The sequence below is a fragment of the Protobothrops mucrosquamatus genome, unplaced genomic scaffold (assembly GCF_001527695.2).
Source record: "Protobothrops mucrosquamatus isolate PMUCROS unplaced genomic scaffold, P.Mucros_1.0 scaffold3311, whole genome shotgun sequence".
Lineage (NCBI taxonomy): Eukaryota > Metazoa > Chordata > Lepidosauria > Squamata > Viperidae > Protobothrops > Protobothrops mucrosquamatus.
In genome coordinates this window covers 54,564-73,072 of record NW_015389301.1, presented here as the reverse complement: position 1 = coordinate 73,072, position 18,509 = coordinate 54,564, and the positions used below count along the sequence as shown (strand labels likewise).

The window sequence follows — 18,509 nt, the reverse complement described above, 5'->3', positions numbered from 1 at the left end:
TGCGCCTGCGCTCTTCACACGCCTCCTGCAGGGCACATTTGGTAAAGTTCGTGCATGCAGGCTGCCGCCAAGCAGAGGGAGTAGCACAGCTAAGGAAAAGGGTAAAAAAAAAATGGCGGACGGTGTTGTTTGGCGACCCCCGTGAAATGGTCGTGCGACCCCAAATGGGGTCGCGACCCACAGGTTGAGAACCGCTGATTTAAAAGAAGATATTGTTGATGGAAAATACTGAGCTTTCATATATCATATTTTGCATCCTCCTCCTGCTATGGTAGAATTATAGTTTTTCTAGTTATTTTTTCCCTGCATCAATACTGTACCCTTGACAGAATTGCTTGAAAAAATTGATCCTAATTGATAATACAACATAGGATTAAGGAACAGCCATCACACAATTCACTAATCACAGTATTGACCAACTAGTTCAACAAAAGTACTAATATACATTATCTGTGAATAATAAATTAGCTCTACCAAATTACCAAAGGACTATTAAATATTGATTAAAAAGTCTGTGCCAGTGGTAAAGTTGGTATCTGATGTAGTTTGAACCAGCTGATTTTTCTTGAGAATTAATCACAGTAAAACTTGCTTTTCTGACTAACTTTCATGTGCCTCGTGAAATGGTAATTATAATTTTAAGCAATAATGCTTTTTCCTATTGATTTGCATATAATTTAGTTCGTAAGAAAGGCTTTCTTCCAAAATATGATGCAAAAAATGTTTTTGTTTTTGCAGTTAAATGGATTGGAGTAGGAAAATCCAGGGAGTCAATGATCCAGCTCTTCTAAAGATATTGGATAATTTGAAGAAAAGAAAGCACACTCCACAGAGACTGCTTGTTCACATACACACACACTCACACAGACATGTGTGTCTTAACCCAATAAGCAATTTATTTGGATGAGGAAATTGGAAACATCTTGTAAAACAACAATGTAAAACAACTAGAGGTAGTCTGGGGAAAAAACCCAGTTGTTGCTATAAAACATTGACATATCAGTATCATTTATCTTACTTACTTTGTAAGTTCCAATGGCAAGTACTGCCACCATTTGCCACTGATATTTTTTTTCTCCAGATGTATCCCCAGGCCTTTTTTCTGTTTATGTTTCTAAGTCTACTGTACATTTGCTTTTGGTGGTATTACTTCCTGAAATTTTGGATGCTTAAGATAATGCAGTTTTGCACAGAGTTTTACATCTTCATTTGTACTCCTAGAGCTGTTATACTTTGTATGGTTGCTGACGTAGTGTGTGATTAAAGAGAGGGGTGATTTTATAATGATGACAAACCTAATTTTTTGTTACAGTTTTTATTACAAGGATAATGAACCATAGTTTAGATGGGGTGCTTAATATGTATACAGTACAACTTAATTTATAAATGATAATATTGGAAGTGCTTATATCCTCGTATGGAGTTCATTCTCCCCCCCCCTTATTGATACTTTTACATTTCAGAGTTTCATCATTCAGTTCAATTAATCATTTCGTTGGCCTATTACCCAATCTATTCAGTAACATCCATTCAGAGGATGATTGGAAATAGGATGACCTAAATATCACTTAATTAGCTTCTTAACACAGAGAGTCCTCATGGGTTAAGATGACTTGACTACCCTATGTAAATAGGCTTCAGAGACAATATTTATGTAAATATTGACTTTTTAAAGAACTGAATTCATCCTTGGCAGATATTCAAGACAATATATTCTGTAGTTTCTAGTTGTGCTTTGCTAAATACTTTTCCTTCGAATATATTGTATGTCTATATTGATCTAGCTTGTAGAAATCTAAGTAATTTCAAGCCAATTATATTCTTTAACCTTGACACCATTCATGACCTTTTCTTACTCTGTGGGCATTATTTTGTAAGATGAAGAATGCTGATTTTCACTCTTGTTTCTATGTAATTCTTCTGTACCTTTATTCCCGCAGTATTTTAGGAGGGGTGAGCCACAGCTTCACGTAGGATGCAATAAGTGAATGTACATGTATATTTTTAACTGACATTTTATTAAGAGGTTGTATCTAATAGCTGTCTTACAGCACAGTATCTAAAAACAAGATGCTAACATCAGGGAATTTAACTTAAGTTTTCCAGTCCTGTTCATATTTGCAAGGTATGCAAAGTATTCATGTCATTTGAAGTACATTTTCCAGAATGTACATTTTCATGATCGTTGTGGTGAGTTTTGAAAAATATATCCTAGAGTGTGAACTCTTAAAATAATGTATTAATTTCTTTTGATAAAATGTGAGGATGGAGGGGAAACAGCAGCTTTTAAAAAATTTCTATGAAAATACCACCTCACTTTCTGGGAAAGTTAGCAGTAAGCTTTAGACCGATATAGATGTTGCATGAAGAAACATGATAAAGTTCTAACATAAATAGAAAATCCTTACTGTAAAATAACCATGATTCAACACTGTAATAGCTGTTATTTCTTTTTACTTTGGAGGGGAGGGGTTGCACATGGAATTTTATTTTGAAATAAAAGGAAATTTACAGTCAGCAAAAAGGGGCACACCAAGATTATCAAAATAATTTTAGACTAGGTTGTCAGAAAAATCATATGCTTCAATGACTAGAAGTTTTGAAAATGTTCCAGACAAAATAAATGGAAACCCTGGTGCCACAATGCCTTTTTAGAAGATTGCTTGTTTGTTAAACATGGTCTTGCAAAAATTGTAAGTCATCTGTTATTGACAAGATAAAGTATTTTAGAAAACCAAAGTTTTCCAAGTTTTCTTTGTACTCAGAAACAAGTATGTTATTTCTAATATTTCTGACACAAACAAGTGCCAGTCTTGATGCTCTGGCATGTAAATATTACAACAATAGTTTTCCTGCTGTCACATATGCCTTTTTCTTTAATATTACCCTGAGCCAATTTGTGTCAAAGATTCATTTTCCTGATTGCTGAAACTTAAAAAATAAATAAATCCTCAGCCCTGCATTTAGAATTCTTTTCATAGAGCAGAATTGTCTATGGAGATTCTCAGTCATCCAGATCATAGTTGTCCCAAAGATGCTTTTTCATGAGGCAACAGGACTTTCTTGATTTTCCTTTGAAGAATGCAAATGACCAAGCTGCCTGCAAGGAGTATAAATCCTTCCATTCCCCACCATCCAGTCAGAGCTCAAGAAGTTTCTTGGAGAAGAAGCGAAACATCTTCAAAGGAAAAACAAGAAAGTCCAGTTGCCTCGTGAAAAAGCATCTTTGGGATAAAGCAGAATTGTGTTTTGGTCCTAAGCACAGCATTGATAGTAATGCTTTCAAAATGGCCTCCGTCCACATTTTGGAATGTTGGCTTCTTGCATATCTGTTTTCTTACTAGACTAACACCAATATATTCTGCCTTTAAGATTTTATGCCTATCATTGATAGAAATACACTGAGCAAATTAGTACTTTTCTTACTCTATTATTTTCTATTCTTTATTTTTCTGTGTTTATTGAATATTTGAACATTAGTTTTATTTAAGCTTATATTTAGCATGGAGTGAATAATGCTAGAGCATTTTTTATATTTTATAAATATGCTACAGATTTTACTTTTGCACATATGAAGGGAAAAACCTCAGATTTTAGTTTACTGCACTCTACACACATTTAAGTTCTGTGTCTAGATTTATCAAGTTTCTTAGAGCTCTGTCAAATAGCCCATGGTCTTGAAGAGCTAGTGCTCTTATTGCTTGTTCCTTTGGGCCATGTATAACATACAGATGGTACAGATCCCTCAGAACAGTGTTTCTCAACCTTGACAATTTTAAGGCATGTGGACTTCAACTCCCAGAATTCCACAGCCAGCATTGCTGGCTGTGGAATTCTGGGAGTTGAAGTCCACATGCCTTAAAATTGTCAAGGTTGAGAAACACTGCCTCAGAACAACTTTACTGATTACACATTTGTGTTTGTCCCACGTTTTAAGCTCTAACAAGTTATGTCTAGGTAAAAAAGGAATAAAAAAAATAATTTTGCTTTCTACAGAAGCTGAACTGAAGAGGCTTCTTGAATGAGAAGTGAAATGTTTTCAGGGAATGCAACCCAGAAAGTCCAGTTGCCTTTTGGAAAAGCACCTTTGGGACAACCATGATCTGGATGATTGAGAATCTCCATAGACATTTGCTTTTAGAGCTTTAGTATCTTCATCATCCAGATTGGTTTTGTAATTGTAGAAAAGAGTGGCCCTGTTCTAATAGAATCTTTTCCTGTTAATTAGTGTGATTAGAAAATACATGTCCTGATCTTTTCTGTCATTTGTTAAATTATATCCTGGGTTATTCAAGAGTGGCCATGATCCTTACATCCTACTGAAAAATGTACATTGAGGACCAGAATGAAATAAGCACATGTTGCAGAAAACATGCAAGGGGCATATCAATTTCATTTTTCATTACGTTAAGTTGCCATGGAAGTGCTTAAAATGTGGTTTAAAGAATGGCACAAATTTGTACTGCTTTGTTACATGAAGCACAGACATTGTATATTTTCTCAGACTCTTTTTCTTAGTTTTATAGGAATACAAACCTCTGGCGAGTTGATAATAAATATCCTTAAATTACTGTGGTAATACAAAGAATATGCATACAATGCACATAATTAATTACAAATCTACAAAGCTGCCAATCTATGTTGTTCATGTCACTTGTATGCTGGAGCACTTCTATGATTAGAAAAAAATAAGACTGAACCAGGCACCCAAAAATGATAATAACAGGGTATGCTGTTGGGTACTAGTTTTTGATTAATGTGCAAAATTATTCAGTGCTCTTAAATGATTTCCCTTCAGTGCACTAGAAAGTTTCTGGAAAAATATAAATAAAAATAAATAGTGCCAATAATATTTCTAAATGTTCAAAATGTGTAGTGATGCCATAAAAATTTTATTAAATTATCCAAACAGATGATTAAAAAAACAGTAATAATCATGTAGTGACTATGAAATGGTAAAGAAAAATTGTTTCTTAGGATTTTATATATTACTTTTTAATTTTGTGTATTTAAGACAAAATAGAACTATTCATAAAAATTCGTATAACAATGACTGCTATTCACTACAGCGAGAGGCTGCAGTGCTGCTTCTTAATCCATTATTTTGCTGAAGTTCCATTTCTTAGACTGAAATATGTTTTCTTTATCTTTCAGCTATTTACAATGGAAATTTAGAAGGGATCTATATCAAATCTAACCATATTTAAAATTGTTCAGCTTTTGCATAGGGCTAGCAGTCATCTTTAGTACATTTGGATTAGAAGAAGTCTAATAGGATCTTTTCATATTGTTGCTTTAAAAAAGAGAAGAACTTCAGAAGTTAGAAGTTATCCAAAACCCATGAAAGAAGGTTTAATTCTCTCTTTCTTCATAGCAGGTGTACTTTTCCAAAGTGACAGTATTTCAGCATCTGATCTGTGGCGATAGGTATCTGCACTGCCTATAATTTTAAAAGAAAAATTGTTTTTGGTCCTGAATTTAGAAAACAAAATTCAAGTTTGACAATATTTGGTAGCGATGTGTAACCTTTCCATTATCTACATACTAATATACATAAGCAGACTTCAAATTCTCCAGATACATATTCCCCTTAAATGTATTTTCCCCTATTCTCTTCAGTAATTGTCTTCTTTTTTAATTGACGACTTGCCATGACTGATATATTTGTATTTTTTCACTTGTGTCTGGGAGGGGAATTAAGGGTTGGGAGGTGGGCTGGATTCACACCAAGGTCACACTCTGGCTTGGTTTTCATTTTGCAGCATCATTCCTTGCCATGGATAGATTGTTCCCTTCTAGCTCTGGAGTACTCTGCCTCCTGCTAGAGGTAGGAAGGACCTATTTAATCACTGTACCCCAACCAACTGACCCAGTGGAATTTTAAAGAGATTATGGGATTCCTGAAACTCTTGCATGCTCCGGGTGAGGTACAGTTACTACCTCAGATGACAACAGACCTTAGATCAGATCACACTTCTGTGGATTCTGTAATCTGGACTCCCATGGAACTTCGTGGTTTTCCAAGGAGTTGAAGGAGATGAAATATCTTAAGACAGCGGTCTGCAACCTTTCCAGCCTTGCAGACTGGTGAGGGAGGAAGAGGGAATGGTTCTGTACAAGAGGCGGGCGAGGGTACGCACGCAGCTCCTTTTGCACAAGTGGCAGTCATGCCTGCTGCTTGCACAAATGGAGCTGCGCATGCACTCTCACCTTCAAGCTGTGCATGCAGGTGAAACTGCATGCAGGCACGCTCACCCACTGCTTCCGAGGTCCAGTTCTGAATGGGCCACAGCCCGGTAGGGATCCTCTGTCTTAGGAGACACTTATAGTGCCATTCGAGGAAGATAGAGAAAATCTGATTGAGCGTACATAAGATCCTTCATTGGGATTTTCCTGATAGTGGTAAGAGCAGCAAAATGGGCTCTTATTGCATCTGCAGAGAGCCAACTGGTAGTCCTGTTGCAGGTGACCAGATGCCTCCTTGGTAAGGAGAGGTTGTGATTACTGTGAGGATTATTCTAGGCCAGTGTTTCTCAACCTTGACAATTTTAAGGCATGTGGACTTNAGTGTGTCTCAACCTTGACAATTTTAAGGCATGTGGACTTCAACTCCCAGAATTCCACAGCCAGCATTGCTGGCTGTGGAATTCTGGGAGTTGAAGTCCACATGCCTTAAAATTGTCAAGGTTGAGAAACACTGCCTCAGAACAACTTTACTGATTACACATTTGTGTTTGTCCCACGTTTTAAGCTCTAACAAGTTATGTCTGGGTAAAAAAGGAATAAAAAAAATAATTTTGCTTTCTACAGAAGCTGAACTGAAGAGGCTTCTTGAATGAGAAGTGAAATGTTTTCAGGGAATGCAACCCAGAAAGTCCAGTTGCCTTTTGGAAAAGCACCTTTGGGACAACCATGATCTGGATGATTGAGAATCTCCATAGACATTTGCTTTTAGAACTTTAGTATCTTCATCATCCAGATTGGTTTTGTAATTGTAGAAAAGAGTGGCCCTGTTCTAATAGGAAAATCTTTTCCTGTTAATTAGTGTGATTAGAAAATACATGTCCTGATCTTTTCTGTCATTTGTTAAATTATATCCTGGGTTATTCAAGAGTGGCCATGATCCTTACATCCTACTGAAAAATGTACATTGAAGACCAGAGTGAAATAAGCACATGTTGCAGAAAACATGCAAGGGGCATATCAATTTCATTTTTCATTAAGTTAAGTTGCCATGGAAGTGCTTGAAATGTGGTTTAAAGAATGGCACAAATTTGTACTGCTTTGTTACATGAAGCACAGACATTGTATATTTTCTCAGACTCTTTTTCTTAGTTTTATAGGAATACAAACCTCTGGCGAGTTGATAATAAATATCCTTAAATTACTGTGGTAATACAAAGAAAATATGCATACAATGCACATAACTAATTACAAATCTACAAAGCTGCCAATCTATGTTGTTCATGTCACTTGTATGCTGTGATTAGAAAAAAATAAGACTGAACCAGGCACCCAAAAATGATAATAACAGGGTATGCTGTTGGGTACTACTTTTTGATTAATGTGCAAAATTATTCAGTGTTCTTAAATGATTTCCCTTCAGTGCACTAGAAAGTTTCTGGAAAAATATAAATAAAAATAAATAGTGCCAATAATATTTCTAAATGTTCAAAATGTGTACTGATGCCATAAAAATTTTATTAAATTATCCAAACAGATGTTTAAAAAAGCAGTAATAATCATGTAGTGACTACGAAATAGTAAAGAAAAATTGTTTCTTAGGATTTTATATATTACTTTTTAATTTTGTGTATTTAAGACAAAATAGAACTATTCATAAAAAGCTTCGTATAACAATGACTGCTATTTACTACAGCGAGAGGCTGCAGTGCTGCTTCTTAATCCATTATTTTGCTGAAGTTTCATTTCTTAGACTGAAATATGTTTTCTTTATCTTTCAGCTATTTACAATGGAAATTTAGAAGGGATCTATGTCAAATCTAACCATATTTAAAATTGTTCAGCTTTTGCATAGGGTTAGCAGTCATCTTTAGTACATTTGGATTAGAAGAAGTCTAATAGGATCTTTTCATATTGTTGCTTTAAAAAAGAGAACTTCAGAAGTTAGAAGTTATCCAAAACCCATGAAAGAAGGTTTAATTCTCTCTTTCTTCATAGCAGGTGTACTTTTCCAAAGTGACAGTATTTCAGCATCTGATCTGTGGCGATAGCTATCTGCACTGCCTATAATTTTAAAAGAAAAATTGTTTTTGGTCCTGAATTTAGAAAACAAAATTCAAGTTTGACAATATTTGGTAGCAATGTGTAACCTTTCCATTATCTACATACTAATATACATAAGCAGACTTCAAATTCTCCAGATACACATTCCCCTTAAATGTATTTTCCCCTATTCTCTCCAGTAATTGTCTTCTTTTTTAATTGACGACTTGCCATGACTGGCTTGGTTTTCATTTTGCAGCATTATTCCTTGCCATGGATAGATTGTTCCCTTCTAGCTCTGGAGTACTCTGCCTCCTGCTAGAGGTAGGAAGGACCTATTTAATCACTGTACCCGAGCCAACTGACCCAGTGGAATTTTAAAGAGATTATGGGATTATTCCTGAAACTCTTGCATGCTCCGGGTGAGGTACAGTTACTACCTCAGATGACAACAGACCTTAGATCAGATCACGCTTCTGTGGATTCTGTAATCTGGACTCCCATGGAACTTCGTGGTTTTCCAAGGAGTTGAAGGAGATGAAATATCTTAAGACAGCGGTCTGCAACCTTTCCAGCCTTGCAGACTGGTGAGGGAGGAAGAGGGAATGGTTCTGTACAAGAGGCGGGCGAGGGTACACGCGCAGCTCCTTTTGCACAATTTTATTTTTTTTATTTTTATTTTACATTAACTTATATGCCGCCCTTCTCCCCACGGGACTCAGGGCGGCTCACAGCATGTTAAAACAACACAAAACATTTCCCCTATAAAAGCCAATTAAAAACCAAATATTTATAGCTGTGTCTTATTAAAATCATTAAAATTGTCCCTATTTAAAATTCACCCTAGGTCAGTCCCGCTTGCTGAAAAAGCCATGTCTTGAGNTACATAAGATCCTTCATTGGGATTTTCCTGATAGTGGTAAGAGCAGCAAAATGGGCTCTTATTGCATCTGCAGAGAGCCAACTGGTAGTCCTGTTGCAGGTGACCAGATGCCTCCTTGGTAAGGAGAGGTTGTGATTACTGTGAGGATTATTCTAGGCCAGTGTTTCTCAACCTTGACAATTTTAAGGCATGTGGACTTCAACTCCCAGAATTCCACAGCCAGCAATGCTGGCTGTGGAATTCTGGGAGTTGAAGTCCACATGCCTTAAAATTGTCAAGGTTGAGAAACACTGTTCTAGGCATCTGTTGGACAAAGTCCCTTGGATCTGTTTGAGCTGGGATCTAGCTGGGCAGGTCCTGTGGAAGGGAGTGAGGCACATGAGTTGCAGTCTTGCCAGGTTATCTGAGATGAATTTCACATACCTAGCCCTGAGACAGTAGACGGGGTCCTTGGAGCTGTAAGCTCTGCCACATGTGCTATAGATCCATGGCTCTCCTGACTAATCAAAGCCATCCAGGAAGTGGCATTTGGTTGGGTAAAAATCGTAGTGAATATTTGTGGGCCAGAGAGACTGATTCTGCCTGTTCTGAAGTGGCCAGTGTTCTGTTCCTCTCCCCCTAACAGTACTGCCCAATTTTCATCCAGTTTCCAACTTTCCTTTTTAAGGGAAGGTTGTTGAGAATTTTCCAAAATTCAATAGTGGTGCCCTACCACTATTACATGAGCTGTATTGGCTTTGGTTTATTTGTTTCTTCTGTTAGATTATGTTAATAGGTTATAAGTTTTAAATTTTAATTCAGCTATATGTAATGCTTAGCTGGTCTAGTGGTTTGGTATATCTTGCCTACTATACTTGAAAATACATGTCACTTGTTCAGTTTCAGGGTATGTCAAATACTGATGTAAAATATGTCAGTATAGTAAATCCAGAAAAAAATTATTTAAAAGTCCAATACACATCATGCTCTGGGTACTTTTCTTCAGCTTCATTTTGTGTAATCTTGAAAGGGCTTGTTGATCATAGATAATTCTATTCCAGTGTCCTGACAGAATATATGTTTGTATACAAAATGTGCTAGCAGGTTATGAATTTACTCACCTGATTTGAAACATGGTAATGTAAATGCTTCTTTGTATGTAGTTTGTGTGTACCAGTCAAGGACCTTCATCTTTGCACCTTGATAATGAATATACTGGTGGAGAATTAAATAATCAAACTCATGCGGATATATAATTTCTTCTTTCTTTGGAGCTGGTGGTAGCTTAGTAAAAGGTCTAAATGAAAAGCATAAATAGTTCAGTGCTTGTCTAAATAGTCAAATTTGCTAAAATGTAGACTACTCATAAGAATAGCCCCATGTCCAAACCTTCGTCTAAGGATCTCAAATGAAGATGGACTATGCCGCCAGTGCAGTAAAGCAATATTATGTCTTCCAAATGAATACAGGTAATTCCCACCTCGGACCATATTTGGAACCAGAACTTCTTTTACCAAGTAAGGTGGTTGTTTAATGAATCACGGCTGATTTTTATAATCTTTTCTGCCATGATTGTTAAGCAAATCACTGCATTTGTTATGTGAATTGTGTGGTTAAGCAAATCTGGCTTTTCCCATTGACCTTGCTTGTCGGAAGTTGGCTGGGAAGGTCTCAGATGGTGGGTTGCATGACTCCCAGATGCTGCAACCATAATAAATACTTTCTAGTTACCGAGTGCCCAAATATTGATCACATGACTGTGGGGATGCTGTGACAATCATAAATGAGATAATGGGTTGTAAGTCATTTTTTTCAGTGCCATTGTAACAGGGGAAAAAACCAAATTTTTTACTTTCAAAATCATTTTCTGAATTGAGACTGAAAAGGAAATTTGTAGAATGTTTTAGATATGTCTTTAACAGTGATAATGAAGAATAATGACATTTCTTTTACCTTAATTGTCCTTCAGGAGGATACGCAATGTAAAGTCGTGCCAGCTGTCCAGGAAAGTAACCAATAACATCCTTTCCCTGATGAAAAATAGTTCTGACAGAACAAACGAACGAATGAATAAATGAATTAATGAATGGGCATTTATATTTGAAATAGATTTTTCTAATTTGCATTACCCACTAAATTAATGGCAAAACATCCAGCTATTAAATAAAATCTATCATAAATATGTCAAAAGCTGCACTATTTTTTTCTATGACTAACACAGAATGAAAATGCCTAAAAGAGCCATTGTGAGTCTTCTGTATAGTGAAGTATAGTTAATCTGTGTGTTACATTCTACTGTGATCCAATTTGTGTTAATTACTTCTATCGTGAAATAAGAAAAGAGCTATTTTTTCCTTAACCAAAGTGAATTGGGTAGAAACATACTTTTGATTGGCAAGTTTAAAAAATGCTTCAAAGCCCAGAGAGCTTCATAGTCAGTTGAAAGGCAGGATAAAAAAAAATGTCAATCTAAATAAATAAATCTGTCCTGCTTATAAGATAAATGAAAATTGTATTAATAAACAACATTTTAGAATACTTAATACTGATAATTATGATATTGTAATCTATGCTTCCTTTGTTTCTAGAACATCTAGACAAAATGGTTTTTGCAACAAATCACTGCAATTATAATTAATATTTAATCATTATTAACCAAAATAAGACTATACAGGTAGTCCTCGACTTATAACCATAATTGAGGCCAAAATTTCCGTTGCTCAGTGAGACATTTGTTAAGTGAGTTTTATCCATTTACGACCTTTCATGCCACAGTTGTTAAGTGAATCACTGCAGTTGTTAAATAGTAAGACGGTTGTTAAGTGAATCTGGCTTCCCCATTGACCTTGCTTGTCAGAAGGTCACAACAACTGTAACCCTGGGACACTGCAACTGTCATAAATATGAATCTGTTGCCAAGCAGCTGAATTTTGATCATGTGATTATGAGGATGCTGCAAGTGTCAAAAATGGTCATAAATCACTCTTTTCAGTGTCGTAACTTTGAATGGTCACTAAATGAACTTGTAAGTTATGGACTACCTGTAATTAAGCTTAAATATATGTCATATACTTAAGTTACATATAAATGACTTCCAGTTCTTCCCTTGCATCTAGTTTTCTTTTCTCTGATTCTCCTTTGATGAATATTGAAAATAAACATTTTTATGGACCCATCTTCTATTCTGTAAAACTCTGCAGACGGTAGAATATAGTTTCTATCTACTGTATGAATATAAATTATCCACAACTCAGGAATATGGTTACTTCAACAGCAGTACTATTGCATCAAAATAGATATGTTTAGGTTGCAGCTTGAAATGCTTATAACCATATTTACTTTACCCAACAGTATTCTGAAACTAAATTGAGCAATGGTGGTGCAGTGGTTAGAATGCAGTAGTGCAGGCTAACTTTACCCACTGCCAGGAGTTTGATCCTGTCCAACTCAAAAGTTTGACTCCGTTTTCCATCCTTCTGAGGTGGGTAAAATGAGGATCCAGATTGTTAGGGGCAATATGCTGATTCTGTAGACTACTTAGAGAGCATTGTAAAGCACTATGAAGCGATATATGTCTTAAGTGCTATTGCTATTGCTTTTTTTCTGTCAGCAAGATAATTCCTGGCCTGGTAACAATCCTGCTGAAAAGGGAGGAAATTCCTTTCCTGACCTGAAATATCCAGTGCTTCATCTTCCCAGAGGTTTGCTTTAAATTTCCTGGACATAGCAAGTCATGGAATAGTCTTCTCTTTAGAACTTATAGGACAATTCTAAACAGAACGCAAACTGCTGATGTATTAAGCACAAGTTTATATATAAAGTTTATATAAGCTTCCATTCCAACTGCAAATTCTATTCTTGACCAATAAAAATATTAAACGTGCCCTTCTCAGGAAAAGAAAAGAGCAAATTAAGCTGGTGAATAGAAAATTCATGGCAGAAGAAGCTGGAAAAGAGGTACCAGCGAGCAATTTTTACCTTATTTTCTGGTCAAGCCTCCCTACAGCAGGTTTTTAAAATTTCAGATGTGCCCACCAGTCTAAAACAATTATTTTGACTGATTATTAGGCCATTCTGATGCAGGTCACAATACAAATACGATAATGTTTGTAAAATATTTTGAGCACATTCAAAATATTCTGAAGTGGATTATATTCTGAAGTAGATTTTTAACCTACTATATCCCTTTCTATGATGTATGAAAAGTAGTCATTGGAGATTTGTAATTAGACTACTTCATCGTAATTAGTTTAATGTTACGTTTGGTAAGGTGGCTTAAATAGGCTCAAAATAATCATTCTGAGATCCTGGATCAACCTTGAGGGATTTAGTTTGTTTTTTATACTTTACCCTGGAATGGTCTCTGGTGCTGGATCTATAAACTGTCGTAATTTTATTGCTGCAACGTGTCCTGCCATAAGAATTCCTAGAGAAAAAAAATACATTATACCTACTGCTACTAAGTGAATATTTACTCAGTATATAAAATCAGAGTCTCATAATACTCATGTAGAAGCCCACCCATAGATAAGCCAACCCTCAATTTTTTAACCAAAATATTGAAAAAAACCACTACAATTTTCATTGTATTTTGGTTAAAGATTCTAGAGAAGGCTTATGTCTTACTCTCTAGAATAGCTAATCTCATTGGGGAATATCTCAGCAAAATCAACAGGACAAAGCCTATTAACAGACGGAAGCAGAGGAAAATTCCAAAGTGTTTCTTAGTATAAATATCCACAACAAATTATAACTTCTTTTCATAATAGTACCAATAAAGGTGAACATTTGTGGCTCATGGTTGAAATGAAGTGTCCTTGATGCTCTCTGAGTTTGGTTGTTTACTTGCAGATGTTTCATTACCCAAACTAGATAACATCAATGAGTGCTAGATGATGATATTACCTAGTTTGGGTAATGAAATGTTTGCAAGAAAACAACCAAGCTCAGAGAGCACCTAGGACACCTCATTTTGGAGTATTATCTGCACAAGCACTTTGCACCAAGTATTATAGAGCTGGCTATGTACTAGTGTTATTATTTGCATTACATTATTGGCACTGGAGAATATGATGAGGTATATCTTGGAAACCTCAAGAGAGCACAGCAGCAATTGGATGACTTGGCCTTTGAATACAATGCAACAAATTTGAGTTCTTTAAACATAATATTACACAGTATGGTAATGCACAAAGCCTAACCAAGTGAAGTAAGCACATTTAAATAGTTGAAATGCCTCAAGTCCAAAGAACTGTCACAGTTATGATATTTTAGGCCATTTAATTATTATAGATTCCTGCCAAATTTGGATGCCCATATACCTTTTGAACACTTTACTACAAATGGGGAGGATATGGCAGTGGAAAAACAACCCTGCAAATAAGCTTCCACAGAAGCAAATTATAATACTAGGCATTGTGCTCAAACATTATACCCATAATGTTACATCCGTAATGATCATCCAGCTATAAATCCATTGCATGAATGTCTGGGAAAAAAACATTACACTGAATCAAAACTCTTGCGTATTATAGCACAGAACAATGAATCAAATGCCAATGATACAATATTAGGCTGTACTGTATGTTCTAATTGGAACTTTTCAAACCTAAGCTGAGAAGTGTACAGAACAAATAGCTGAAATAAGCTGAGAAATATACTGAAACATAATTTTTAATTTTCCATTGGACAAAGTGAATTAAAATAAACCACAGATGGGAGTGTAAGTGGACAACAAGAAGCTTAAAACAACAGCAGCAACAATAGGACCTCTTTATTATACTGTAGAGATTGTTCCTGAAAACACCCAGAAGAACACATTGAAGAAAATAGGGATACTGAAAGAAGTGGTGACTGATATAGATGGAGACTCAGTTGTAATTCCTGAATTACCACTTAAGGCCAGTGGTGGGATTCAGCCAGTTCACATCACTTCGGCAGAACCGGTAGCTAATTTTTTGTTGCCCAGGCCCAGAATGGACTTCCGGAAGCGGCATCCACATAGAGAACCGGTTGTTCACATATTTGAATCCCACCACTGCCTAAGGTACTTACAGTGGCGTAGCGTGGGTTGTCAGCACCCGGGGCAAGGCACCCCCCCTCCACAGTGGGCGTCGTCGGCGACCCGGCGGCTCGGATCGGATTCGCACAGCCAGCACTGCAGAGAGAGTGAGTGAGCCAGGCAGGGGCAGAGAGCTGTGAGTGCGAGTGCGCCCCCCCAGATGTTGCGCCCGGTGTGGCCGGCCCCCCCTGCACCCCCCCATGCTACGCCTCTGGGTACTTATCCCCAAAATACCCACATTCTTGTTTGTGGTAATAAAGATTATTCCATTATCGTACAAAGCTAGTACAATGCCAAGATTTATAATGCTAGCAAAGGTGGAAGGAAAGAGAAGAAGAGAACAGGGGGAGCAAGATGGATGGACTCAGTTGCAACTGTTATGGGTTTACCATTTGGAAGGTCTGGAGGACCAGATTGAGGAGCTATCATTACAGAGAAAATCTATCTGTGTGGTTATTAAGAATCAGCACTAACTTGATGGCACATAATCAAAAAAAGTTTGATGAGGAGTGGTATTTTGTGCTGGCTTCTTGTTATTATGAAGTATTTAAACATACCTGTGATCCTATCTCAGTTATTTTGGTCTGTCTGCATATGTTACAATTCTTAGTCTCATTGGAGTTAGTACTGTTATAAATTTCAGTGAAGCAAGCAGCAGAAACCCCTACTCCTTATTCAAGCGCTTTTTATTTGATCAGTAGAAATGATACAGTAAACAAGCGTTTGGAAAATTATGATAAATTATCTGTCAACCACATGGATAAATTATGCTTTGGTTATTCCATGACAAGAGCCACACTGGCAAAATATAAATCTAATAGCTGAATGAGTCAGAGATTGAGCAGTAGATAATTCTATGCTTATGCCCTAACCTAAGTAAATAAAGTCACTCCCCTTTTTGTCTTTCAATAAACATCTACCTGACCTTTGCTTTGATTCACTTATTACGTTTATATAACATTCAATTACCATACTTCTCTGGACACTTTACAGTAAAAATATTGTTGGAAGCTGTCTCCCAAAAAGCATTTGAAACACTGAGTGCTAGTTATAATTAATTTATCAAGTTATATACGTTGCCATCTTAACAGTTGAATGATCACAATAAAGCTTACATGATAATATTGAATGGAATGCAACTATTGTCTACAAAATATTTCAAGCCTTGTTAGTCAACCTTAGAACATCTAGCAGGATAATATTCAATCTGACATCTCTGATCCAACACACACAAACCCTGAACTGTTGAGACCTGCTACATTTATCAACACTTTCATATTCATATTTTCATATACTTGCCAGACAGCTCTTTGTAATTTTCATAAATGAGCTTTCAGTTCTGCATTATAGCAAATATCAACATTTCTAAATTTAGCTCCTACCCTTTCCCTGTAAACTATAGATTTATTGATTGACCTTTATAGTCTACTTTGATATTTTATATGTTGTACGTTCATATTCTAGTTACACATGTAAATGTCTTTCAGTACAAATTAAATTTCACAATCAAATAGGGGTGTTTGAACTTAAAGCTAGTGTTTATGAAACTGCGCCCACATTTCTACTTCATCAAAGCTTGATATTTATGTAAGTAGTTCTTTGACGGTAGAAGGTGGTGTCCATTTAATCCTTTTTAGAATTGTCAAGGAATTAAAGAGGTTGCCTATTGTCCTTTTCTCCTTATATACCTTTAAATTCTGAGCCTGAAGTTTGGAAGATCCTCTGAAGAAGATTTGGAAAGCTGCAAGGAGGTTTTAGGATAGGCAAGGCTTTCTTTCTTTATTGGCATGAGTGGGTATCAATTTATACAATATTGAGTTTTGCTTATATTGGTTGTTTTCCCACTAGGTTAACAGAATGTGGACATACATACTAAATGTGTTCTAACTTAAGAGAAGAAAACCTTGTCAATTTTCCAGCCTAACTCTAAATTTACATGCATATGTGCAAATAATGCTTAATGCCATTGGTGGACTGCATGTACTTTTCAGCTAATAGGATGTCATCAATAATATCTTGACTTGCAAGGTAGTTTCCGGACTAGAAACCCTAATATGCAAGCATAAGCATGTTGGAATAAAATCTGATTTTATTGAAAATTTTATAACATTTTACAATATAAATCCCTCCCTCAAACCCACCCTTCCACCCCCCTCCCTCGCCCCCCCACTTCCCAGAGCCAATCACAGGAATAATAATGAAATAATCATAATCTAAATAATCTTAAACAACTATAAAAATATTAAATCTATAATCTCCTTTAACTCTATCTGAAAACTGTTAAAACAACAAATCTGTAACCTCCTTTAACTCTCTTTTCAATAGACATATAATTAATAAACACAATAATAATAATATCATATTAATAGTTAAAATTAAAAATAAGTACTCTAAAATTCAATTAAGATTCAATTAAACACAATGATATTAATATCATTTTAAGAAATAAAAAATAAAACTAAATCATTTAAGCAACATTAACATTCTGGACTTCACTAAAAAAAAACCCCCCACTCTTTTAGACCCATATCCAGTTAATAAACACACTAATAATAACATCATACTAACAATTAAAAATAATAATAAGTAAACTGTTATAACATTTAAACAACAATAATGGTCTATAATCTACTCTATTATTAACATAATAAATTGCTCCCTAAACAAAATCAATCAAAGAAGAGAAAAACCTTATTCATTCTTCTTGCAGTTAAATTAAAAAGCAAAAAATAAAATAAAATAAATAAAATTCTTATTTCCAAAATTAATATCTCAATTCATACGTCCAGATTTTTAAGTACTCTCTTTATCATTTAAGCAACAATAACATTCTAGACTTCACTAAAAAAAAACAAAAAACCACTCTTTTAGACCCATATCCAGTTATTAAACACACTAATAATAACATCATACTAACAATTAAAAATAATAATAAGTAAACTGTTATAAACATCAATAATAGTCTAAAATTCATAATCTACTCTATTATTAACATAATAAATTGCTCCCTAAACAAAATCAATCAAAGAAAAGAAAAGAAAAGAAAAAAAACATCCTTCCACAGACTTATTCAATCTTCTTGCAGTTAGATTAAAAAACAAAAAAAAATTCTTATTTCCAAAATTAATATCTCAATTCATACGTCCACATTTTTAAGTACTCTCTTTCTTGCATCTATAAGCTGCACGGGTCATTCTCTAAGTTTTCTGATCGTCTCTAACTTGTTACTTAATTTCATCTTGATCTTGTGATTTTGTCGCACTTGATAATAGTATAACTCCTTCAACCACTTAATCTTCATAAATTCCTTCCTTCCTGGTATCTTGTCAGACCAAAGGGCAAAATCTTTTCTTCTTCTAA

At 35.5% G+C, this 18,509-nt stretch overlaps 2 protein-coding genes across 3 annotated transcripts in view; one reads left to right on the top strand and one right to left on the bottom strand.

The window, feature by feature from the left end:
• Positions 1-2,739, top strand: part of ADSS (adenylosuccinate synthase) — a 32,975-nt gene extending 30,236 nt beyond the window's left edge. For both annotated transcript variants that reach the window (XM_015826809.1, XM_015826807.1), the window contains one exon: positions 739-2,739. In XM_015826809.1, the coding sequence (XP_015682295.1) occupies positions 739-791 (53 nt within the window). In that variant the 3' untranslated portion in view covers positions 792-2,739. The remainder of the gene's footprint in view (positions 1-738) is intronic.
• A 5,385-nt stretch (positions 2,740-8,124) lies between these two features.
• On the bottom strand, positions 8,125-13,510 carry CUNH1orf100 (chromosome unknown C1orf100 homolog). The gene is made up of 4 exons (XM_029286315.1): positions 13,439-13,510; positions 11,042-11,134; positions 10,210-10,385; positions 8,125-8,238 (listed from the first exon to the last, which is right to left on the bottom strand). Exons 1-4 carry the CDS (start codon positions 13,504-13,506, stop codon positions 8,135-8,137), a joined length of 441 nt encoding a protein of 146 aa, XP_029142148.1. The 5' UTR covers positions 13,507-13,510; the 3' UTR covers positions 8,125-8,134.
• Positions 13,511-18,509: the final 4,999 nt, after the last annotated feature.

Bases quoted from the DNA above. Each gene is read 5' to 3' on its own strand.
- CUNH1orf100 (XM_029286315.1), bottom strand. From the start codon at position 13,506: ATGGCAGGACACGTTGCAGCAATAAAATTACGACAGTTTATAGATCCA. The intron at 11,135-13,438 runs GTAAAGTATAAA...TTGTTCTGTCAG, and splicing joins GCACCAGAGACCATTCCAGG to AACTATTTTTCATCAGGGAA. The intron at 8,239-10,209 runs GTGAGTAAATTC...TAGGCAGTGCAG, and splicing joins ATTACCATGTTTCAAATCAG to ATAGCTATCGCCACAGATCA.